Source organism: Hevea brasiliensis, chromosome 5 (genome assembly GCF_030052815.1).
Source record: "Hevea brasiliensis isolate MT/VB/25A 57/8 chromosome 5, ASM3005281v1, whole genome shotgun sequence".
NCBI classification, from domain to species: domain Eukaryota; kingdom Viridiplantae; phylum Streptophyta; class Magnoliopsida; order Malpighiales; family Euphorbiaceae; genus Hevea; species Hevea brasiliensis.
In genome coordinates, this window is record NC_079497.1 from 516,414 (window position 1) to 543,368 (window position 26,955).

General features: G+C 31.8%; 1 protein-coding gene across 1 annotated transcript; it reads right to left on the bottom strand.

Annotated features, from left to right (window-relative positions):
• Positions 1–289: 289 nt before the first annotated feature.
• LOC110634160 (regulatory-associated protein of TOR 1) lies at positions 290–14,141 on the bottom strand. Its single transcript, XM_021783083.2, has 23 exons — positions 13,377–14,141; positions 12,022–12,124; positions 11,520–11,602; positions 11,279–11,437; positions 11,073–11,189; positions 10,768–10,925; positions 8,445–8,599; positions 8,191–8,335; positions 8,002–8,080; positions 7,779–7,880; positions 7,488–7,571; positions 7,245–7,355; positions 6,309–6,662; positions 5,997–6,213; positions 4,238–4,837; positions 3,691–4,020; positions 3,462–3,585; positions 3,035–3,159; positions 2,785–2,930; positions 2,584–2,685; positions 1,484–1,569; positions 1,174–1,255; positions 290–1,072 (listed from the first exon to the last, which is right to left on the bottom strand). The coding sequence occupies exons 1-23, from the start codon at positions 13,674–13,676 to the stop codon at positions 734–736; spliced, it is 4,101 nt and encodes a 1,366-aa protein (XP_021638775.1). The 5' UTR covers positions 13,677–14,141; the 3' UTR covers positions 290–733.
• Positions 14,142–26,955: the final 12,814 nt, after the last annotated feature.

Genomic DNA, 26,955 nt, shown 5'->3' on the forward strand with positions numbered 1-26,955 from the left:
AAATAAAAAAAAAGCAGCCAACGAGATTCACCCCATTGCCAACCTAATTAATACCCCTTTGAACGAAAACATCAGACACATGGAATAACACATTCTCGAAACTCGATTTGCTTAAGCTACGTATTTAACAAGTAGCTACTCAATGATTAGCAAATCCCTGCGATATGGTTAGGGGTGAAGTTTTAAAAAGAGAGATCAGAAATGGTACGTCTCTTTTTTATCCCTTCTTTTCTGGTGGGGAGTTGGGTTTAGACCAGCGAACCATAAACATAATCAGGGACATTTAACAGGTTGAATTCCCCGCAATTCAGGGGGATGGCATCCATATCAACATCTGTCTGCATTCTGCAACGCTTAAATTATGATTTTACAACGAACAAGGGAATGGATAGATCAATAAACACACGAAGAAAGGAAAGATGCAAAGGGAAATGAAGCTATTTACACAAATTTACCAATATAACAATTATTTGCCAAAGCCCCCACTGATGAGTATGCAGGATTTCTTCTCATCTTGATTGAATTGACCCTACACTGGAGGCTAATGAATATGTATCATACAATTTCAGAAGTCCGAGCCAAACCCAGGTTCCAGCCAAGCATGATTGGCTCAATGGAGTGTCACATCTGATGAGTAAATTGCACTCAGAAAACAGCATTGGCGATCATAGTAAGCCCATTCCCTTGTGCTGCTCATCAAGACGACTCCAAACACACCAGTAAAGAATGTCACTCATCTTGCTTGAGCATTGTCATCAGTATATATGGAAACACAAGCATCTGCAGCCCCAGCAGCAAGCAGCACTTGGTATGGATGGAAGGTGAGACAGCTAACAGGACCAATCGTCTGGGCCATAAAAGTTGAGTAATACCGAATGGTGCCCAGTACTTCACCCTCCAGGCTGAATACTTTAATAATTTGTTTTGCTGAGCCACTGGCAATGATAGGGGCATGCCTATGAACAGCTAAAGCTGTAAGTGAGCCCCTGTGAGCATTAATTGTGAGGTATGTATCCCTGGGATTTCTGATATCCAGGAACTCAATATCACCAGCCTGAGATGCACTGACAAACTGAAAGAAAACATTTGAAAAAAAAAATAAAAATAGTCAAGGCAAGATGCACATATCAATGAGTCATCTGAGCGTCCTGTATCACTCATTGTGCTTCTCACCTTCCCAGAATCAAGACCAGGTTGAAAGCCAATACCAACTACTCTTTCTACTCTTGTATGGGGTCGTTTAGCACACACAAGCCTAGGAATCATGGACATTGCAAAATTAATCACAAGGGAAAACAAGAAATAATGCATCTAACAAGTCTCAAACAAGTTAAAAGGTAAAGTAGGCTACTGAATCACGAATCACAATTCATACAAAAATTCAGAAAACACGTGAGCTTTTATCTTCAAAATGCAGCAGTGTAGAACAGTAGAAGCTTAGCAAAACATCATTCCAGAGGAAAACCTTACGTAAGGTGCTTACATTTCAGGTGTCCGGATATCATAGAGTCTGACAGAACCATCCACAAAACCTGCTGCAAATTGACCCCCATGAACTTGAGAAGCAGACTACACAGACCAATATAAAAACGCCCCATCAACAAAATGCAGAATTTAGAATAAATAACAGCGGATGTAAGAAAAAATTAGTTGAAAAAATAACATAACGGATGCCTAACAGCACCACCTAAGATGTTGACATATTATCCAAATAGAAATTAGAAATCAAGAAACCACTAGGTACATATTATCCCACAGAAACTAGAAACCAAGAAAACACTAGGGTACATAAATTCTTATAAATGACACAACTATGAATATTCCACCTAATGTAGACAGGAATCCAACATGATCCATTTCATACAGTCAATCCAAGGAGGTACTGCTACAACAGCATGTGACAACTAAATATCCAAGTTTTAGTCATTATCTGTCTCACAGCTGTACAAAATAGATCACATATCACAAGAATCATAGTGAGAGTTCAATCAGAAATAATAGTAAACAAATGTCTTGATCGAAATAATATGTAACAGGAGCAACATATATGAATTTGGACCAATTTCTTTACAACATCCTCTTTAGGTTTTACACTATTGAACAGATCTAGCAACAAGTACATTTAGATGGAAGAAAATCCCTCCAAAATTTACATGTTACAGAAAATCTTCCATAATAAAAATCTGAAAGACAGCTTTAATTGTTTGTAGAAATACTAGCTACAGAGAGTGTAAAGGTATTTTTTAAAGCCCCAAAAGTAAATGCAATAAATCGGCCTCAGCTTTGCGACAAGCATTTACATCAATCTTTTTTTCTTAAATAAGTCATGTTTCATAGAAAATATGCCAAAAGGAGCACTACCAAACATATAGGTGATACATAAGAAGCCTACATTCGATGAGATGGCTCAAAACCTCAACAAGCAAATGCAAAGAATCATTAGATCATCCACAAACAAGCACATCATACATAAAGCATATCAAACAAAACCGCCCCATTTTTTCATTTTCGCAACTTCTGGAAAATTCTCATCATATCCAGATATTTTGACAAACTTGAAATGCCAAGCAATACAAAACTCACCAATGCTGAGATGCTGCAATCCGGTGATGATGGAATAGAATTAAGCAGTTGCTCTTTATCAAGGTCCCAAAGCATGATGGAAGATATCTCACCAGAAGCATACTGGCATGATGCAATACCACAAAAATGCATGAGAGCATTCTAAACACCAGCTGGAGCATAAAAAAACTTGCAATATCATATATTAAGCTAAGCATGTACCAGATATCCAGATTGCTGTTGCCAATCTACAACAGCACTCAAACTCCGCACACCAGGTTTATGACCCTGGATTGAAGAAAATGCAGTAACAAGTTTTTGTTTACCGTTGAGTGCATAATCTTTCCAAATCCGAATACTTCCATCACCTACATCAAATTGCCGTAGTAAAAGATTGATTTGTAAAATTTTACAATCTGATAAATCAATCTCAGAACCTAGAAACTAACTAGAAAAAGAAATGAATTATTACATGAAGCAACAAGAAGCAAACTGTCATCAAGTTCATTTACAAGGCAGAGTTTAGAAATTCCTTTGTCAGGAAAATTATGATTATCAAATCCGTTGAGAAGGACTGCATCCTCATAATTCCATATCCTGGGAAGAAAGAAGCAAAAAGAATAATTAAGGCAGAATCCATTACAAATCCCCTCAAACTTTGAGTTCTTAACAGATGCACAAGGCAACATGCAGAAAACATTACTATAATTAACATACCAAAAGTAAAGAAACAATGACAAAATCAGTGTCTCATGAGAAATTATCAGACAACAATCATAACCAGATTATCATGCTATCATGCGCTATTTTACTTTTTGTGGCCATATACAGTATGTCAAACCAACTATCATCAAGTCAAAAGAAAAGTATAAGAAATCATTGATTTAAAATTGGCATACTTTATCCGCTCATTTTCATCAGCAGCAATGACAATAGGAGAGAAAGGCTGCAACAACGCTGCCTTTGTTCCTGTTTCAAACTTTGTGTCCCAACCAGCAATTTGATTATTTAACCTGCTAATAGCTAGCCAAGAAAAGAAAGAAAGAAACAAATGTCATCACTACATGCTAAAATTAGCACAAAAATTCAACAAAAAAAAAAAAAAGAAGCTACTACAAAAAGACTCACATGAGTGTTGACACTTGGCAATGTGTTCCACTGCAAATTTTTCCCTCCCTTCTCTTTTAAACAACATTTCTTCAGCATCATCTGCTGTAGTAAGAAGTGGCTTTGAGAAGTGACCACAGCTCCAATTATAAATAGTAGACTGCGGAAGTAAACTGCGCTCTGCAACCCCAGAAGATCCAGCGGAACCTAAAAGAGGATCAGCTAATCCTGAATCTGGTGAATTCATCAAATGAGGCCTGAATTCTAAAGAATAGACTCTACGCATTCCTGTTAAGTAACTTGGTCGAGGAGGACTGACAGGAGGAGTTCTGAATGTTAAAGGCAAATGGCCTGGCATCAACAGCCCATGTAGAATATTAAAGAGGCTGATATTATGAGAATATGTAAATAAAAAATAAACAAATATTAAGGCAAACAAGCGTCATTTGGAAGGTGAAACACAAAGCAGAAATAATGTTAAGTCAAAAGAATAATGCCAAGATTATATAAACACACATTCAGTACAATAGAAATGACGTAATACAAAAGGGGATTAAATTTGAGTTACCTGCATTCATGTCAAACCATGATGATGAACGAGCCAATCCTGCAAGACTTGGAGTTGGAGATGATGTAGGTTCAGCAGGCCGACGACTACCACTACTAGGGTTAACAGGTTTTGTCACCACTTGTTCAATCCCAATAATTGACAGTACCCTCCGACCAAGGCTTGCAATGCATGGAGATGGATCCTTAGCCAGTGTACACATAGCCAGTACACATTGTGAATACATTGCATTATCCAATGGTTTGGGTCTTGAATGGTGGACGACCCCATTGCTGACAACATCATTCAACATTCCAGAATCAGAATGTTGTGATGAATCATCAGATAAAGGCGATCCATGCATAATTCCAGACGATGTGAGAGGACTACTAGTGGAGACCCTTCCATCTCGAACCACCGATTGGTTGTCATTTCCAACTCTCGTCAAAGGACCAATTTGAGATGAAAGAATACTTGTATGTGGCATATACTGGTTTATGGTACCTTTTACATGGGCCAAAGAAGGTAAGGAATTTAGCAGAGAATTTGACTGGGGTTTCCAATATGCAGCAGCAATTGACTTGAGGTGCTGCTTGTGGCCAAATGCAAACCGTGCTAGAGCTGTCACAAAACAATGAAATTGAACTTGAATGAGATTCAACGTTGTAATTATAATCAAATTAAACCACATAGAGACATGAAGATTTCCCTCACTGAACCCACCTGTACAGCTCTTATTATCCTGATGTTGAAGAAACAAACTAAACTTGAAAAGAGAAAAAGGTCCTCACAAAGATTTTAAAAACACGTCTAGACAAATATAGCACATTTCCAAGTTGACACTCCACACATCCACCAACTTTCAGAAACAGGAAACATAAGGGGATAAAAAAAAAAAAAAAGTTTCCAATTAAGTTATAAATTTTAAAGAATTTTAAACAATTTTGACAAGAAAATAAAGCATCAAACTGTAATATTCTCAAATCACACGACTGAAACTGTAGTGAAAACACAACAGTATATAATGAATACATGAAAAACCATATTCCCATCTTGTTTTTCCTTTAGCTTTTCCTATCCATGCAGTCATAAGAAAGAAATATGTGGACAGGAGAAATGACACCGACCAAGAAAAACCTAAGCTCACACAAAATAAAGAGTCTCTATGCTTGTAAGTTGCAAACAAACCTGTACAAAAGTTAAGATATTGCCAACATAGTAATTTACAGCTCTCAAAATTCTATTTTCACCTTTTTTACAGTTAACTTTTACCATAGAACGAACTAATAATGATAACAGGCCATGAAAAATAACACATAATGACTTCCATCAAATGTTTAGGTAAAGCAGCACTTTTATGTTCTTCAGGTGAACAATAATAGTTAATGACAACAACCTGCAGTCCAGCTACTGAATTTCAAACATTCTTAGACTGGATGGCCAAAGGTAATAAGATTACCCTGTCATAGAAAGCTCTAGTAGCAGCGGCTAAGACAAAGGGCAAAAAATTCTGGGTTAGTAGGCTTCAGTGGGTATATGTTTTTGCATTGAAGAAAAAATGACTTAACACCCATATCGTTTTTCAAGTTGTGTGGAAAGAAAGTAAAAAAAGAGGGCTTTTAAGGTGGGAAGTTGTTTCTCAATACTTAAAAAAGCTGGGAGGGGAATTGTTTTAACCAGCAACCAATTGAAATATATAAATAATTACAAGAACAGACAGAAATCCAGGAAGTGATTAAAAATCCAAGCACCCAACAAAAATTTGATAATTATTGCATACCTACAGCAACCTCTGCCCTAACAAGTGGGCTTCCATCTGAAACAACACTTAGTAGGCTTCTAACAATACTGATTTCAGCTCTAAATTTATCGTCATCATCGCATTCATCATCACCTGCAACACCATCTCTGCATGCATCACCTCCAACACCATCTCTGCATGCATCACCTCCAACATCAAGCAAAGTACCTAATGCGAAGACAGCAGAAGCCCTAACCTGGAACAAAATAAGTTCTATAATTAAGAAGTGATATATCTATGTGAACATAAATATGATCTCTAGTGTAGCAACATAATCTAAAAAACTAAAACCTCAGGCTGGGGCTCAGAGAGTAAAGGAACATATATAGCTGGCGCATCTGCCTGCAAGCCTATAATTTGAGCCTCTGTGAAATCCTCCCACAACTTTCCCAGACAAAGGCAAAGCCATTGAAGAAATAAAGGCTCATTTTGACCATCATTTGGCATTGAACACTGAAGGTGTTTCAAGCACACTTGGACTACACCAGCTTCAATACAAGCTTCTTGACCCCTTCTGTGCCCATCAACAATAACAGCCAAAACAAATGCAGCCATTGCTCGCTGTTCTGGATATGCTTCCATGCTATCAAGAAACCTGATAAAATATGCATGTCCACCATCCTTAACAAGATCAACCTGGCACGACTGAGAACCACAAGACAGACTCATAAGTGATGGTCAATAAAGGGGGGGAGAGAGAGAGAGAGAGAGAGAAAAAAAAAAAAAAAAAAAAGAAGCCTTGCAACCAATTTAGCATCCTAGATGGGTAGATAGCATAACCCATGGTGATAACGTCAACAAATTCATCATCTCCCAACATCTCTCTCTCTCTCTCTCTCTCTCTCTCTCTCTTGTGTGTGTGTGTGTGTGTGTGTGTGTGCGCGCGTGCGTTGTATCTCTTGGTTGCCAGGAAAACAAGTCACTTTCACCTAAATTTACATGTTATTTTGTCAAACTTAAGCAGAAAAATATTATCACCAATTCACCATGAACACAAGCTTGTGAAAATCATTATGCTCCTGAGAAGTTATACAAAGCTTGCATGTCCAAATTCTACGCAAATTTATTGTTGATTGACAGATATAAAACACAGAAACTTGGATAAAATACCCGAATTTGCAACAAGATTAACAACAAAGCAAAACAGCACAAGGAAGACAAGTTATTAATATACATGCACTCGGAAAAATACATGACATTCTAGTTAAATATCACTTTGTTATATACCTTATCAAGTGCCAAAATTTTTGTCCATATGAAGACAAGAATTTGCCTTAGTTCTGGCGTCGTTGTTTGCAACAGCTTCAAAACGTATGGAAATATTCCAACAGACAAGGCCTACAAGTCCCATAGCAACTTAAATTTAATGAAGATATCACAAACCAGGAATAAGAAGCTTATATTTCAGCAAAGAAAAAAAAAAAAAAAAAAAAAAAAAAAAACAGCAACAAAGATAAGATTAAGAAGCACCAGGTCTACAGCCCAGGATCCCATATCAAGGAATCTCCCAAGAAGCACCAATGCTTTAAACCGATGGCATTGACTAAGTAGAACCTGTAATGTTAATAAAGAATTCAAAAAAAAAAAAAGGGAAATGCCAAAAAAAAAGAATAGATCACAGGAAAAGATATAGATTAAAGTAAAAAACCAATTAGTAGTGCCTTTAACTATTAATTGCCTACTACTATATATACACATACACCATGACATAGAAAGGAGAAGTAAATGACAAACCAGACGATAACATGGGGAAAAAAAAACCTGAAGAACAATAGGCAACTGCTCTGGCGGCTTCTTTTCTTCAGACCCATGATCCAACCAAATCTCAAAAGCCATTAGCTGTTCTGTGAAAAAAGGACTTGGCTGAAACAAAACAAACACACATTAAACACAGACAATAAAAGGATACAAGCCAAGAAAACAGAAGCATCATTTTTCCAAAATTCAGAAGCTTGTGATAATTACATCAAAACCCATTACACACCTGGAACTCTGCATTAGGATTCTCAACCAAAGATGGAAGCTGAGAGAGGCAAATTTCAGCAGCCATGTCCCATGCATCCCTGCAGTGAACATGAATAAGATAGTGGAATGAATTTACAAACAAATAACAAAATTGTAGATAAATCTATTGACACAACAGAATTTGCTCAACCAATGTCTTTTCTAGTACCACATATGATGCTGATGAGTTGGCGGCAACATTGGGTGAGAAATTGGTGAACAATTTGCAGAACGCATAATCCTCTCAGCCAGTAAAAAATTTCTGAACAAACTGGCAACTAACAAATCTTGTCTGAACAGTCTCTGGAAAAGATCTACACAGGAAAACAAGGTGTTGGTGCACCACCTAACTGATAAAAAATACCAACTCAAAGAAAGTGCATGTGAAAGACCAAAACAGTCTTATTTATTTAAAGAACTTACCATGGGGGAGAACATTCCAGGCAATTGTGTCTGTCACTGCAGTAAAGATCCAATTCAGTTCTCCCAGCAGAGTTTTACGATCATTTTGCCGACCAGGAATTTTATCTATTAATGAATAGTCAAGAGACTCGTGTAATAATGAGCGTTTACAGAACCTAGGAAACACAGAACAAATGATCAAAAAAATTAGCAAGCACGACAAATGAATTGATAATTGATTATCAATAAACATAATAAAGAAAACACAAACCATATAAAAAATACATTGTCAAGGCAACTCCATATAGAAAATCCAATAAAGCAAACAGCAGCCCAAAGAAGTAAAATCATACCAGAATATAGACATAGCATGTGTTTACCAAATCAGCCCATAAACAGCAGAACAAGTAGCAAGAAATAAATTTTTCAATGCATCCCATATGAGTTACTCAAACCCAAATGATGATTATATCTGGAAGATTCGATATCCCATGATAAAGAAAGTGAGAAAACTTTTACATGTAAAACTTACAGTTGCAATGTTCACACCATCTGACAACAACTCAGCAACTCCAAGAAACAATTGATGCATCTGTTTATAGGCAACAACAATGCAAGGAGAGAATTACTTCTGAAAACATGTGCTTGCATTTCTTCTGTTACCAACAGATGAATGGCAAAGACTTGCAAAAATTTATGCCTTCAATGGGCACAATGTTCAGGCATAAAATGAGGATCCAGTAAGCAAATTTATGCATGTCAAAGAGGGAGCACAAAGAATTCATCCTTGTCCCAACATAGCTACAAACATAAATTCCTCGAGTTTGAAGGGGGAGGGAAAAAAAAAATTATGTAGATTTTCAAAGTATACATTATAACGTTACATAACCCTCAAATAGGCATGACCAAAGAGAGAATCAGCCATCAAAATTTTATAAAAGGGGAACAGTGATGTCCTTGTCACTTTATTGAGTTCTACACTTGTTAGTGAATGCCATGCATTCATGCAAATAAAGGGATGAAATTAACCTAATGCTTCAAGTGTTGGAAGGCAAAGAAGTAAAATACAAGGCAAAAGTAGAAAATTATACACATAGAAAAATGGGAGAGAGAGAGAGAGAGAGAGAGAGAGAGAGAGAGAGAGAGAGACAACGGTAATGGGAGGGCTGTTATGCAGCCCTCAATGCATCCAATGAACTAAGACCCTATCTAGGCTGACTAGAAAGATAAAAACATGGGCAGCCTAGCTATTACAAATTCATGGTGCACATTTGATTCAAAAATTACAAGATCTAGAAACATAATAAGAATAAAGTTGAGAGGCCAAACCAATTGGCACCCATTAAGCTTAGTTGCCCCTCCATTCCCACCAAAATAGAAACCACAAAAAAAAAAAAAACACCTTATCAGCTACCCAAAAAAAAAACACAGATTTCCACTTGGAGTTTCTGATAAATTTAATCTAAGTACATTTCTTGAGTTATATGTATAGAACAACTGTGTTTATACATGATTAAGTAATAAAATATACAAAACTCACTTCATGTAGCATTCTGACAGACAATGTCTAAACATTCATCAGAGGTACCAAAAAACAAAACTAAGAGAGTTAATCAGATAAGGGCATTAATGGAAAACTTTTCTCGTAGGTGTCACCTTCTGGTCAATCAATCATGAATCAGTTAAGGGCTATCATATTGTTTACTTTTCATCATACTGTACGCCATTATCATTAAAATTATCAAAGAAATCCCAAATCAAAGTGCTAATGTGGACAATAACTTTCAACTGTATCCAAAACTCATTTAGCGCATAAAAGAATGTAAATTTTCTAATCAACAAGATTTGAACAGAATGAAATGAATAAACAGGATTTATACAGCCAACTCCAATTGAATTGAACCATCACCAATAGAACTAATCAAGAGGAAAGACTTTTTTCCTGATATAGTGTGTGCACAGTATATAAAAAAGGCCCATGAAAACAAGTCTCATAGAAGCCACGTGCCTTGTCACAAAGAAGCTTCCCTAAGTATGGCACACCAACTATAAGTTCACAATTATCTTGTCCTTACCCAACAAACACTGTTAACTCCTTGATCAAATAATTTGAAATATGAATAAAACAGTTTAGTTATGTCACAACTCACAACAAAGAGCATATCCAGGAAGTCAGTGGGAAAAACACACCCAAAACTAATATACAGAAATGCAATACCCGCACTACAAATTATGTGAAAGCAGCAAATGACCATAATGCTCATGCCAAAAGTAACAATATGAAGAGGAAAGAAAGGTTGATGCATTTTTCAAATTTTAAATCAGAAAAAGAGACAAGTTTCACCATCTCAATGCCATCTTGATAGGTGTAGTGAGGCAAGAAGTAAACACATCAGCAGGAAATTCTGCACTCTGAGGAAGAGTCTCATGTGCTTCACAGGCTGCAAGCAAAATACAGTCCTTTACAGATCCAGTAGAGCTAGAAGAATTCCAGTCATGAAGCTAGCAAAAGAATAATCCAACAATCACATTAAAAGTCAGACCAATTGCAAGAATAATACAACAGAAACAGTACCATCAAAATTCAACATCACAGTGACCAATGGCCATCATTATAACAAAATTAATGGTATGAAAATTGGTGAATACCTCTAAAAAGGCATTGACAATCATCCCAGAAGCAGAGCAGTCAAAAACATAGATAGATGGTGTCTTCAACCAGGAATCAAGATCACTGATTGGCAAAGGGATATACTGTGTATAGCTCTGCTACAATTATGACCAGAGTGGACAAAGTTTAAGCATGTGAAAAATATCACTGCACAAGGAATATTGGATAAGTACAAGAAAAATACCTTATTAAACAGCCAAATTTCACCATTAGCAGTTGGCTTTGGAACACCATGTCCATTATAGTGAAACAGAACTCTCTCAGACTTGGCATATCTTCGACATGTATTACAAAGTTTCTTAACTTCATCCACTGTAGGATCAAGTTGAACTTTATAACGAGCCTACATTAATTGACAACATACATTGAAAAAGGAAGCAAAAACATATTTTCAAACAAGAAATGCATGACAAAAATATCCTCACCTTAGGTTGCCACCTTTCATACTGCACACTTAAGGTTTTCCCAATTGTTTCAAGAGCTTTTTGAGGTGCCATTGAAAATGGATCTGCCCAAGAGGAAGAAGTTACAATCTCCAAAGGAGCATTTATTTATTCTACCTACGAAAAGAGTACTTTCTTCAAAATGGATGCACTTTTTATTATGCTCAACTTGTTCACCAAAAAGTGAAGAAGATAACAGAAAAAGTAAATTAGCTTAAAACTTGTTAGACAATGTAAAAAAATTAAAGTAAAATTCTCAAATATGCTTACCGTCCGCCCCTTTCCACAAGTTACAGAAATAAACAAGACAATAGAAACAGAGCAGAGCACTCTCCTAAAACAATTCTAGAAACTATGCAATTGACATCTTCATTTAAAAATAAATTTGAATAGGAAACTACAACTAGATGAGGTAGAGATACAAGGGAAGAGATGGTAAGTATACAAGAATTCCAAGGTAAGAATTAGCAGTTCAAAGAAGCACCTATCCAGCACTCCATTCTGGCACAAGGTGATATCTTTATGACATCAGGTGGATCAACGCTAATGTTTAAACATAAAACTAGAGCTACATATCCCGTCTTCATCTGCACAGAAAGTTCAGAGTTAAACCGAACATCCATACATGTAAACATGTAAGTTACAAGCATAACACTTAAGGAAAAGCACCAATCAACTATGATGTTTATAAACCAAAATTAGACATGACCACAAGCAAATATCAAGGCAAAGCAAACAGTATTACACAACAAAATAAACAAAATTCCTTCACAAGCCCCTATCAACAAAAGAAAACATATCCATGTAAAACAACGAAGTTCCTTTGGTGATGTGAGATACTGTAGAAGCATTAGCATGTGCCAGACCAGATCACTAGCACTCTTAGCAGCTTCAATCTTTTTCCTCCCTTCTCTTATGGTTACTGAAAATTTTCTTAAGCCCAAAGTTACAGTTCCAAATCACAAGAAACAACGTGACCAATCCTAGTAAATATGAAAGAGTCAAAATCAATCAAGACATCAACTGTATCATATTACACTATCCTCGTATCATGCCGTTAAGCTTAAGCTGTCAAATTGTCATTCAACAACACACCGTCATCTAGATTTTACATGTTAACTGATGCACTACCCTCTTTTGGGAAACTCTACAAAGCAGAGCATTTGGGGAAAAAATAGGCTGAACACTTATTGTCCCTACTTTCGCTTGCCATTAAAGAATCTACCATTTCCCAGAAAACAATAAATGGAAAATTGATTAGCTCTCTCTAACAATTTTTGTTGAAAGCATCATTCTTCCTGTTTATGAGAATAAACAATCAAGTACTTTTGGTAGACAATGAGGAACTTTCAGGTTCATGCATACTTGTTAAGGCTGTATCCAAGCCTTCAACCATTAAACTTACCATCCTATCACAAGGGCACATTTTCCTGGATAAATGCAATTATTTATCTTGGCTTTTCCAATTTCTCTGCAGATGCTAATGGATACTCATGTACAGGATATGAATAACCAAGGCAAAACCAATTGGAAAATGACCCATGCTGCAGCATAGTCTGTTCCATCAAGCTCTAATGTATGAAGGCTAAAAAAATAACCAAGGATCGAAATCATTTGACTATAGCCCCTGCATTGTTCGGGTAGATAGCTGTTGTATTTACCAATCACTTGTATTGAAGTGAACCTCGTTGGAATAACTTTGCGATACATTTACACAGTACAAAATCGACTACTAAAGAAAACCCCCAAAAAGGGAAGTATAGGCTTAATCTCATCCGATTAACAACAAATTGAAATAATAACAAAACAAAGGGATATGTAGTGAAACTCATGGCTTACTCTGTCCTTGGGACGCCATTTGGATACAAGGCCATTGTCAGATGGACCAGTGGGCACGGGAGCTTCAAATGCGTCATGACGAAGCTCACAGAGCACAATAGTCTGGGGCAAATAGGCCATACTTGTCGTGGCGACGGCAGCATTGCCATAACTACTGCTAGCAGTCTCCAAATCTCTCCTCTGCGAGGCCAAATCTCCAGCGTCCTCGCCACGACTGGAAGCATAGTCATCACAGTGATTGGTCACCAAAGGTACCGAAGTTTGCGAAAACCGAGACGCCATCAAATCCCCCAATGCCATCCAAATTCCCAAAACCCTCAAAAATGTAAAAACTAAATAATATACAAGGCAATCAAACCAAAGCAAGCAAGCAAGCAACCAATCAACGTTGCCCTAATTGAGAAAGCATGCCAAATGAAATGGACCATTAAACCCTAGGTTTGGAAATGATGAGTGATGTGTTTAGGGATCGAGAGAAAATAGATGGTATGTGGGGAAGAAAGAGGCTCGATACACCAAAGCCTAATCAACAAAACCGCTGAACCAGCGGCGCATAGAGATTCGCCAGATAAAGGAGAGAGAATCCAGCTCGGAAGGTGATAGAAACCCCTGGAAACCCAAGCTCTTGGCGAGTATAGGCAGGAGGAGGAGAATGGTGATGATGATGGAGGCGCATAGAACGGTGGCGGCACAACGAAAAGGGGAAAAACAGAGGGGCTATAAAACTAGGATTTTGTCAAGTGAAAGACGGAGGATCAAAGAGCGTGTTTCTCTTTTATTTTTATTTTTATAATTTTTTGCAATTTTCACTTTTCACCCTTTTCTTAATTTTCATTTATAGGTTAGTATTTTAGCTTGGCAATGCATAAATTATTTATTATTTTATTTTAATAATATAATTTAATTTTTAATTTTATATTTGATATTTTAAATTACACTTATTAATTAACTATGATAAATATAATTTAATTTATATTAAAATTTTAAATAATTATATGCCTTTTTAAATTAAATTAAATTTTTATTTTTAAAAATAATTATTATCTATTATTCTACAAATAGGCTTTAATAAAAATTTAATAATATAATATTTTTATAATATAATGGCAATTAGAAGAAGATGGTGTATGAGTAATAAAAACATGTTCTCGATGATAAATGTAACAATTAATAATTTCTTATATTCAGTATTTAAGAGAATTGAATAATAGATTTAATTTAATGTTAATAAATTAAACTTTTAATAATCACTTATATAATTTTTCAAGTTATTAATATACTAATTATTATTTTTAAGTTGATTAATATGTTAAATGGTGATTATTTAATAGCAGTTAATACAATTTTTTATTAACAACTCATATTTGATATATTTTATAATAATAGTTGATATAATTTTCTATGTAATATAAATTTTTTAATAGTAGATAATAAAATTTTGTAATATAATTTTTAATAGTAATGATAAAATTTTATATTTAATATAATTTTTAATAATAATTTATATAAATTTTAATTATATTTTATATAATTTTGTATTTGATAAAACATATAAATATATATATATATTATTTAATTTCAAAATTTGAAATAAAATAATTAATAATTTTTTTTAATATGTCACATGACAATTAAAAAAAAATGCTTATTAGATTAAGTTGCACATTTTTATAAGTCACTTTTTACCATATGACAACTTTTAAAAGATCATATGAAATGAGGTGGCATACTTTTGTAAGCTAATTTTTTAGTTTTAGCTTTCATATATATTATAATTTTTTTTTCTATCTTTATGCTATTAAAATTATTAGCTTTCTATTACCCATTCATTAGTCTATGTTGAATTTTTATTTTATTTGCTTATATTCATCCACGAAGTTTGAAACTAAAAAAAAATCTTCACCCGAATATATTATTGTGCAAAAAGTAATTGCTTTAAAAACTCACCCTTTTATTTTATTAGTTAAAATTTTAGAAAAATTATTAAACTAATAATTCAATATCAATGAAAGTCAAACTTTTAAAAGTTTATGATATATACAAATGTTGAAAATCCTACATTAAAAGAATATAAAGTAAATGGTGTTGGATTGTAATATTAAATTGATTAATTATTTTGATATATATATAAAAAAAACCCTCAAATCACTTATATAAGTTTATATTAATATGTAATTTATTTGACACTCTCTCCCTCTAAAAATTAATAATAAATAAATAAAATTAAAAAAATTCACTATTTCTATAAGTTTTTATTTTTTTTTCCCCAATAAATTCAGTGCATTAATATAACCATTTAAAGTGTCAATGATAATGATGCAATTTCATACTACAATTATTGTTAATGACTTATGTATGATAAATATATTTTTTTGTTGAATTTATAATAATTTAAAATCAAATAATGTAATTGTGAAAGAGAAAAAGGTCAAACATGCATTGAAATTGAAAACCATATGAGGTATTATCATATGAAAATTTAAAATTAGAAAACTAAAACAATTTTATATTTAATTTTCAAAAGTAATAATTTATTGTATACTATAAATTATGTTCCATGCCAAAATCAATTGCAAATATATTACTCATTGCAAACACTTAATTTAAGAAGTTCCAATTTTCTATATTATTATTATTATTATTATTATTATTATTATTATTATTATTATTATTATTATTATTATTATTATTATTATATGCATGCGCAGACTCATTAGTTAATTATGGGAATGCATTGCCTCTTGATTTATGTTAGGGTTAATTGAAAAAAAAATTCTATAATTAAATTCTAAAATTTTTATAATTTTCAATTTTTTAATAATTAATCCTTTATGTTATCGATTTTTTTGTGATATTATTAGTTAGCTCATTTATATATTATTATTATTATTATTATTATTATTAAAATAGAAATATATTTTCAAGAAGTTAACACGTGACTTTTTATTTCATGCTATTATCATGCGGCATGTTCTTTTATAGTATTATCATACGATATTATCCATAAAAAATTTATCTTATTTAATAATTATTATACTTTTATACTAAATTTAATTGTCCTTTATTTTTTTTAAATATCATTATCTAATTTTAATTTTATAATTAAAATGATTATTTTCTTTGATAATTAATTATCAAAACTCAAAATTTTTATAATTAAATTTATTATTACACATTATTATATTATTTTTTAATAAAAAGAGAAAATTAATATATATATATATATGCTATGGCATAAGATTATGAAATTATTTTAAGTGAAAATTTATTTATAAAATACTAATTAGTTATTTAATTGCTTTAAATTATAAATTAGTTATTAATTTCTTAAATTATAAATTATGTAATAATTATTCTTTTAATACTATAATAAGTTATTATAATTTATTAATATATATTAATTATATATATTTATATTTTCATTACATATAGATAAATTTTAACTATTTATATTATGAAATCTTTATTAAAAAGTTGAGAGATAAAAAATAATAAAATAATTAATAAAAAATTAAGAGATTATATTATTTTTATGTATTAAAATTAAAAAAATATAAAAATATTAAATTTATTAATATCTATATATATTAATATGGACAATTCTTTAATTCCCATTATGCACTTACCTATCCACATTGGAGATTTTTTTTTTTTTAATGAAGGTCTAACGAAATAGGTAACGACTAATGGGATATGAACGATGAGGTAGCTATTTCTGATAATAATTAGAATAAATAAATGAGTAAGAGAGAAGGAGACCTCTGACTCCCGAAGGAAGAACTGGTGTAATGGTAAAGGTAGAGGTGGCGACGGGTGACATTTTTATAGGTACTCCATTTAATTAAATTTTAATAAAATATATTTAAATATTATATAATTAAATTTAGAATGAATTTAAATTTAAAAATTAATATTATTGTAAGGTTAAATTGGAGTTAAATTTTATATATTAAATTTTTGTTATTCGAATTTATTTATATAAATATTTAATTAAATATAAAATATATATATTTATAATAATATTTATAAATTTTTATATATTTTATATAAAATAGAATTTAAATATTTTTATTAAAATTTTAAAATATAAATTATTAATTAGAATAATTTTTTATATAAAATATTAGCTAAAATATATAAAATTAAATGAATTTAAATTTTTTTCAGGTAATAATAATAGAGTTTGAGATGAGTTTGAATAATTAAAAATAAATTTTAAATAGTTAAAAATAATTTTTAAATAAATTTAAAATAAATATAAATTTTAATAATATTAATTAAATTTAAATTTAAATTTAAATATAATAATTTTTACAGTATCCACCCTGTTGCCCGAACCAAGATAAAGGCCCGCTGGGCAAAGCGCCCGCGTACAATGAGTTGTGATGTTCCTCACCTTGTATTTCCCGTTCCACTATTGCTTTTTTTCATTTTTATTCTTTATTATTACTTCTTTCAATTTTAAAAGATAAATTAAAATATCTATCAAATTCTAAAATTTTGTCGTCCGTTTTTGAATATATTAGTTTTATTTTGACATACATAGCATGTTATTTATATGTTATTCATATTTATTATAAATATTTATAATTTAATTTTTTATTAATTTTCTCTTATAATATAATATTATCATAATATATTATTTTTCATAATCAATTAAATTTAATTATTTATTTTTACTATATAAAAATATCATGACTATATTTTATTCTTAATTAAAATTAATTTAAAAAATTTTATGGAAATAAAATGAATAAGATATAATACTTTATTCGGTTAAAATACTATAAGAAAATACATGAAATAAAATTATTAAAATATATTACTTTAATTAATTAAAATATTGTAAATAAAATACTATAAATATGGTTTGAGAATATAAATATTTAAATTTTATAAATTAAGATTTGTTATTTGCTAATAACTTTTATTTTTTAATTATTTATAATAAAAAAATATTATAATTCATTTAGAAATAAGAATATTGCTTGAAGATCGAAATGATAAAACAATAATGTATATAACTTAGCTAATGATAATTAGAATCATCTAAAATCTGTTTTTTTTTTCTTAAGTAAAATAAGTTTGATTTGTATATATTTTAGTTTTTTAGTAGTCTAAAAGTAACATTTTTTTTTGCATTGAAAATTTGCAAAATTAAAAATTATTAGATAAATATATTTTATAAGAATATTTTGTTATAAAATTAGGAATATGATATTTTAAATGTTATTAAAAAGGTGAAAATAAAACAATTAAATAAGAAATTATTAATTTATGAGTGAAAAATAAAAATGAGATTTATTTTTGTAAAATAAAATATAACATCATAATTTTAAAATTTTCATAAATATATAAATTTAATTTTATATATTTTTTATTAATTTATATAGTCTCTTATATAAATTTTGTAAATATAAGAGAAATGTTAAAAATTTAAATTTAAAACAAAAATGAACAGAGAATATCAATATTATTACAAGTAAATGGTACTCGTATCCCATTGAATATACAATTTTGTGGTATAAATTTTGATTGTTTGTGTGTGAATTATAATAGGACTGAGATTAAATTTTTTTTTATATAATTTTTGTTAAATATGTAAAGATTATAACATAAAAAGGAATTATACAAAATATACAAGGATTTTTTTTTTTATAGAAATTTGCCTACTTATTAGTATAGTTATATTCATCGACAAAAAAAAAAAAAAAGTTTTACTCTATTCAAATAGGAATAAATTAATTTTGCAATGTAAATTATAATAGGATTGAAATTAAATTTATTTTTAATAATTTTGTTAAATATGTAAAGATTACAAGATAATAGGAATTATACAAAATATACAAGGATTTTTTTTTTTATATAGAAATCCGTTACCTCATTAGAACAGTTATATTCAAATTATAAAAAATATATAAGGATAATTTTTTTATATAGAATTTCACTACCTTATTAATATAGTTACACTCAAAAAGGATTATGTATAGAAATAAATAAAGTTTTACTCATATTAAAATAGGAATAATTAATTTGCAATGTGAATTATAATATAATTGAAATTAATTCTATTTTTAATAATTTTATTAAATATGTAAAATTTATAATATAATAAGAATTATACATAATATATAAGGAAAAACGTATTCCACACTATGCAATTACCAAATTTAGTGTTGATGCATGACTACGGTTGTAAATAACACTATATGGTTATCATAATAGAGATATTTTAATTAAGATTAAAGAGATGAACGAAAAATTTGAGATATATTACATAATGCTTAATTTCTAATTGGCAAGGACGAAATGAAGTTGTAGGTATAAGTTTTACCTTTTTATAAGAATAAATTTAGTAGTTTTTAAAATTATTATTATTATTTTTTTAAAATAAAAGGGAAAAAGTAAAACTCAAATCGCCACTAAGCACGAGAAAATAGTTTCAGAAGCATCACCCCAAAAAAGAGACAAGAGACCGGAAGGGGGATGGGTGAGGATCGACAAACCAAACTGAAAGTGGTGAGCATGATGAGCCATGATGTCTACACACCCATTGGCCTCATGACCCAACAACTGATGAATTGCATCAATAATAGAACCATAAATACTGAACACCTCCTCCCCATTATAGAGAACTTGGCAGGTTACCACATTATCAACTTTAACAATAATCTGTCTAAAATCAAGACACCAGGTGAGCCTCAAACTATAAAAAATGCCCCAAAGTTCAGAACAAAAGACATCACAGAAGCTAATATTACAACAAAAACCCGAAATCCAGTTATCAAAGGAGTTTCGAATCAAGCCACTTGCAGCACCCCTACCCTAAAGCACACTCCCATCAGAGTTAACCTTGATCTAATCATAAGCAGGAGAAACCCATCTAACTAGAATTTCAAAAGTGGACCGAGTAAGATTATTTAACAAACCTTGCATGCACTATGAACTTCTTTAATTTTAGCCAGAACAATAAGGATGGGATCAATAGGAAGATCATCACCACTAAAAATAAAACCATTCCGCCACTTCCAAATCCACCATATAGCTAGTTAGCTATTCCAAAAGTGAGGCTCCAATCTTCATCAATTCTACCAAATCTGAACGTAAATTGGCTGAAATCCACTCCTTAATACCACCATTAAAGAAAGAACACCACTTATCTCCGGCAATAAGTCCCATCCAAATATGCCTAGCAACAACGCCATCTTTAAGAGTATGCGTAACATCTTGTAACATGGCCACAAGAAAAGCAGCAAAGGTCATTAGTCATGCCTCTATAGCTCTGCTGGTAATTAGTAAGAATTTTTCCTTGCATGGCAAGCTTGAGAAAAGTTTGAATACGCTGAGGCCCCTTCTAAGACCAAACAAGCTCCCAATCTCGATCCGGGGAATTACCATCATGCACTTCTAACAAACTAACAGAAGACTTGATAGAAAATTTCCCATTCTTAGAAAAAGACCACACTAAAACACTGGACCCAAAATTAGGAGGCATCAGGATGGAGGGGAAGAATAGCTGAAATTCTTAGGATGACACTATAATCAAGAAGATGTAAGATTTTGTCCAGTAATTAATATTAGCCCAATATCAATTAATATTTATTTTAATTAATACAAATCCTAATTGTATAAGAATTACTCTCGTTAAAGTAAATTATAATTCTAATTGTATAAGGATGATGGACGTATCAGATTAAGTCTTGGATATATATATAAGCTGGTTCTCTCTCTATCTATAAGGTTACACACATTCTCTTTCATAAAGTTAGAGATAACAGGGTATCTCAATAAAGTTTTCCATCGCTAAATTATTATGTGTGAATAAAGAAAGGTCAAAAGGGAGAAATCAGTTTATTAAATCAAAGGGTCTCTCTCAATTACTGTCATGACTCAAGTAAAACTCCGCATCAGGTACGCTTTGTAGACCTGTGAGAATTTATTTATTCAAGATCCATTATTATGGTGATTGTAACACCTTACCTCTCTGTAAGGCATAACATGATCCCGTAGAATACCTAATGAACTACCGAACTTCACTTATCGATAACTCATTAAGTACCTATAAGGGATTTTAAAATCATTTTCTTACTTTTTGGAAGTGGTGAGCATTTTGATAGAAATTAAAAATATTTAATTGAAATTCAAAACTAGTAAAAATTTTTATCCATTTTTATTTGTCCCCAAATTTTGGAAAAATTTCGGCAGAGTGCCGTTTATATTTTGAGAAAAGAGTTCTTCAAAAACTTGTAAAAAACACTTTCAATATTTATTTTCACAACTCCCAACACCAAAACAACTCAAATCAACACAATTCAATTTAAGTCCACAATTCAACCAAAGTTTGTCATCTCAAATACTTCATAAATTCATTCACATTGCATATAGTACTTAATTTACAAATACAAATCTTAATTTACAAAAGAAAATCCAAAATAACAATATTACAATTTACTTTACAACTGCTCAACTTTACATTAATACATATAACATTATAATATTTACATCAAATAACTACAAGGGTATAAACAAATACCCGTACAAAAATATCAGTAAAGTCCTTAGCAATTCAGCAGCTCACCCTGCTGCTTTCTCCTTGCCATTATCTGCGACAGCAAAATAAATTATTGCTGAGTATAAAAATGCTCAGTGGTACACAATAAAAATTTGAAATGCAGTACATATAACATTTATTGATAAATCACAATTTAAATATTTTGCAAATTATCAAACTCATTATAGCATAATTTTGGTCAAATAATTTAATAAACACAGTATTGCTAATTCATACACAACTTAAGCCATGACATAAAATTTCCGATCAATGCCGCATTGTACATCACGACAAAGCAATCTACAACCCCACTAATCGAAATCAAAGAGGGAGGTGGCTAGCTAGCTAATGAGTACTCATCCGATCTACAACCTCAACTGGTAAGTCAGAGAGGGAGGAAAATAAATGATTTAAACCCCATAGATGGAGGAAGAATAATGTGGTACTGTCATGCTAAGTGTGAACACAAATCAATTCAAAATAATGTTCTCAAATAATTTAGAAAAGATCCCAAACAATTTCAACAAAAAATCATTTTTTTGCAGTCACAAAGTGGCAACACAATTTATAAATAATACAGCGTTTCCATAAAGCATAACAAGTCAAATTTTCACTTAGAAAATAATTACATAATTTATTGTGCACAAACCTGACATGAGTAGTCTCTAAGTCTTGACTCAGTCCCTTAGACTTTTCGGGTCTTTTTTTTTTTTAGCTGAAACACATAATTGACAGTATTTCAATATCTTATCTCATAATAAATCCAATAATTACATTCATATATGCTCAATTCTAGCCCCAATATGCTTAAACTTACGTTCTTGAAAATTTTCATGTCGGGGTTAGTATTCATGGCACTATTCAAGTCAATTTATTGACTTTCTAATGCTTAATAGGTATGAGAATTCTAATTTCACCCACATACCACATTTTGGTTACCTAATTTGTTAGTTTTGGTTGTTTTCTCAAACTTTAAGTTTCTTAGGTAAAACTTCCAAAATTTCAGATTTGATGTCTTATTTTGCACTGTTCTATTGGTCAAATTGTTGTGGTAATTTGGCTAAGCTCTCTTCATAGAAGTTGTTCCTTATTGTCTTAAATTTATTTCCTTTTTTGAATCACTCCATTTAGAGTTTTGTAGCACAAGTTATAGCCATTTGAACATGGCTGGCCGAATTTGGTGTTACCCATAATTCTGGGCATTTACTGGTTAATGGCAATTTTTGTGGGTTGATTGCAGGTGAGTTTTTGGACAGCTTATGGTCAAATTTTTGGTTTGTTTTCTTCATGAAAGTTGTAGGGCTATGTCTCAACTTTCTATCGGTAAAAATTTAGGTCATTTGGACCTTCTTAGACCAAGTTATGGCCATTTACGTAACTACTGTTCATTTGATTATTTTTGTACAGGTTAGTTTGCCAATTCCGGATTTGGCCTAATTGTTTACTAAGTTATGGTCACTTTCTAAGCATGATTCCCAAATGAAAAATGTGTCATTTTGTGTCTAGTTTCATTCTCAATTAGCCTCACACCAATTGAGTTGGTAAATTTTTAGTTTTGGTCTCTGAAAGGGACCTAGGTCAAGATGCCTGTAGATTCACCCTCACCAATCCGAATTGGAACTTAGTTCCAATAATTCATACACACCGCAAATGGTCACAATTGACCATTTCTCAACTCAAATAAGGTCAATAACATCATTTGGCCAATTCTCAAAATTTTCTTCAATTTTTCATAATCTCCAAATCCTAGTTACATGCATTTCAACTCTAGTGCAATTTTAAAGTGTATATTCATGATTTATACACTTAATTCACTTTAAATAACCATTCAAGACCATCAAACATATTCATATCAAATCCTAACCCTAGATGGACGAATTTTATATTTGGTCCCTTAACAATTATTTTCTTTTGATTTAAGTTAACATCTAAGTTACTTGAGCTAAATACACAAATAAGAAACTAGAATTTTCAAAGTAAATTGCTTACCTCCACTTTGCACTTCAATCTTCAATTCTTCTCCTTTTTTTTCTCTTTCTTTCTTGCTCAATCACCTTCCCAAGTGAAGTTAACAAGCTTTAATGGAATAATTTAGGGGCAAAGTAGGGTTAAGTGAGGAAACAAAAGCTTGAGATCAAGCTTTGATGGAGGTTTTGCAATGGAGAGCGAGGGAGAAAGTGTTGGCCGGCTGGTTTGATGAGGAAGATGAGTGATTATCCTTTTTAATTTTTTTTATGTCTTTAATTGGTTATTTGACTTGGTCAATTATTGGGCAAAACTAATTTTTATTTTGATATCATTTGTGATGTCATCAAAGTGATGCAATAAAACATTTTCTTTTCTTTTTCTTTTTCTATTTTCCTAAATTTTTCAATAGTTCTTTAATTTAATTCTCGATCCCAAAAATTTTCTTTCTTAAATTTTATTGAACAGTTAGGTCAGGTGTCAGCTCTAGAGGTGAATTGACCAAATTGCCCCTCGCTGGTTCAATCCGGTTTGCAAGTTATTCGATATTTCTTTCAGCCCTGACCTAATTATTTGACCTGCTTAACAATTCTTTTCTGTGATTTTCTCTTTTTCACTATGTTTGCAATAATCCTAAGGACCGCGGCATCATATTTTACGGTTCGAAATTTGAGTTTAAATTGACCTCGAAGTCATTCCCGAGAAAGTCACCCATCGCTGTGACTCTCGGCTCATTTAACTTCTCGTGTTCTGTTTTTCTTATTTATACTTAACTAATTGACAATTACTAATTATTTGTGTTCAGGGCTTATCTAGTTGTCTTAGACATGATTCTAATCCCCTTAATTATCCGGACCGACACCGTTCACCGGAATAGTGAAATATACCAGGCTATACAAATAGGGATGTTACAGTGATTGTTGAATCTTGTGTTTATGATTCACATTATGTTTATGATCTATTCAGACTTATTTTACAGAAGATGACCAAAAAGAGACCAGTTCCAATTCTCTGCGCCATCCACAAAGAAGTTCGCCATATTATCTAAACCACGTATACCATTTGAAAGACAAGCTGCAACATTAACGAACTCAACAAGAGGCAGGTAATCCAAGCATCTTTCTAGAACAAAACAAAATCCCCACTGCTAACAAGCCAATGTAATTTAGGTTCAAGGTGATAATGTACAAATTTTGGTATGAATATGTAATCTAAAGATCTGAAGATTATTATTATTATTATACAAGATTTGAGGTAAATTTCATTTGTTGTCTTTAGGTTTCAGGTGTTATGATAATGTCCGATGGTAAAATTTAATTTATAATATAAAATATTTAAATATTAATTTGAGTAATATAAAATTTTATTTTATCCATTATAATAATTTTTTTTAAGATGAGATGACATGACATTATGAAGAAAAAATAAACTTAGAAGACTTAAATATTCTTAAATAAAATCCCAATCATCTCCTCACATACCCATTCTCTCATCTCTCTCTCTCTCTCATTCTATTTCTATCTAAGCCCTTCTCCATGTCACCCTCTCTCTTAGACTCTTTCCCTCCGTGTTTCTCACTTTCTTACATGGTAAACTTCTTTCTTCTCCCTTATCACCTATGTATTCTCAGACTTTATTATTCCAATCATCTTTCCCACAAAACTAATCCATGCAGTGGGCAGAGTCAAGAATTTAGGTTTGTGGGGTTAAAAGAATAAAATGTTAATTAAATTTTTAATAAAATAAATTTTCTTGTCATTAAAAAAAAAACTAACTAATATAAATGAGAGATATAAATAAAACAAAAGATAAAATTGTTAATAAATCTAATTAAATTTTTGTAGGACAGTTAGATAATAAAGTGAAGAAGATGTAATTTTATTAATGTGAAACCTCAATGATCCAATTGACAGTATACATTCAGCTTAAATAAAAAGAATAATAACAGAGGTTGCTGAAAAGGAGGAGAAAAATAATGAAGACTATCACTTGGAAGGGAACGAATTACCCAAAGAATCTCAACCACAAAGACTCATTCAAATATACAATATTTACAGAATTCACCTTATCACTCCTTTACTCAAGCCTAAAAACACGGCATCCTTATTTCTCCTGAGAGGCGGACTCGTCCTTATTACTCCTTGAGCTAATATCCCCCCTCAAACTATGTCCAGGGTGGAGACATAGTTTGCGTCGAAATTGTGCTAGGCGAGCCTTTGTCATGGACTTCGTAAATATATCAGCGATTTGATATGCTGAGGGAATGTATCTTGTGATCAAAACCCCTTGAGCAACACGCTCTCTAACATAGTGATAGTCAAGAGCAACATGCTTCTGCGTGAATGTAATCTTCGATTGATTAAATGTAGTGCACTAAGATTATCACCATATAAAATAGGCACGCTTGGGATATATTTGCAAGTCCTGTAAGAGATATCCAAGCCAAGTAAGCTCATGTGAGCCATGGAACGATACTCGGCCTCGTGCTAGAACGCATAGCAATGTTGTTTCTTGGCACACCAGGAAATGATATTGCAACCAAGAAAAGTACAGTAGCCTGTAGTAGACCGTCGTGTGGTTGGACATCCGGCCCAGTCTGCATCAGAAAATGCACTAAGAACAAGTGAGGTATCTTTTTTAAAAAATAAGCCAAAATGTATTGTTCCTTTGAGATATCGTAATATCACGAACATATTTTAAGTGAGACAAAGTTGGACTGTGCATGAATTGAGAAATATAGTTGACACTATAGGACAAATCCGGTCGGGTTAGTGTCAAATACTGTAACGAACCCACAAGCCCTCGAAAGAAGGTGGGATCACATCGTGTCGGTGCAGAATAAGATCGTGTCGAACAAGTGGAGTGGGCATCGGTTGACAATCCACCATCTGAGCTCTTTCCAAAATTGAATAGGCATAACGGGTTTGATTCAATTGTAACCCAGAGTCAGTCGATTGAATTTGAATGCCTAGAAAATGATGCAATGGCCCAAGGTCTTTCATGGAAAACTCCTTGCTTAAGACCTGCAAAAAATTCTGAACTAGAGCCATAGACGATCCTGTT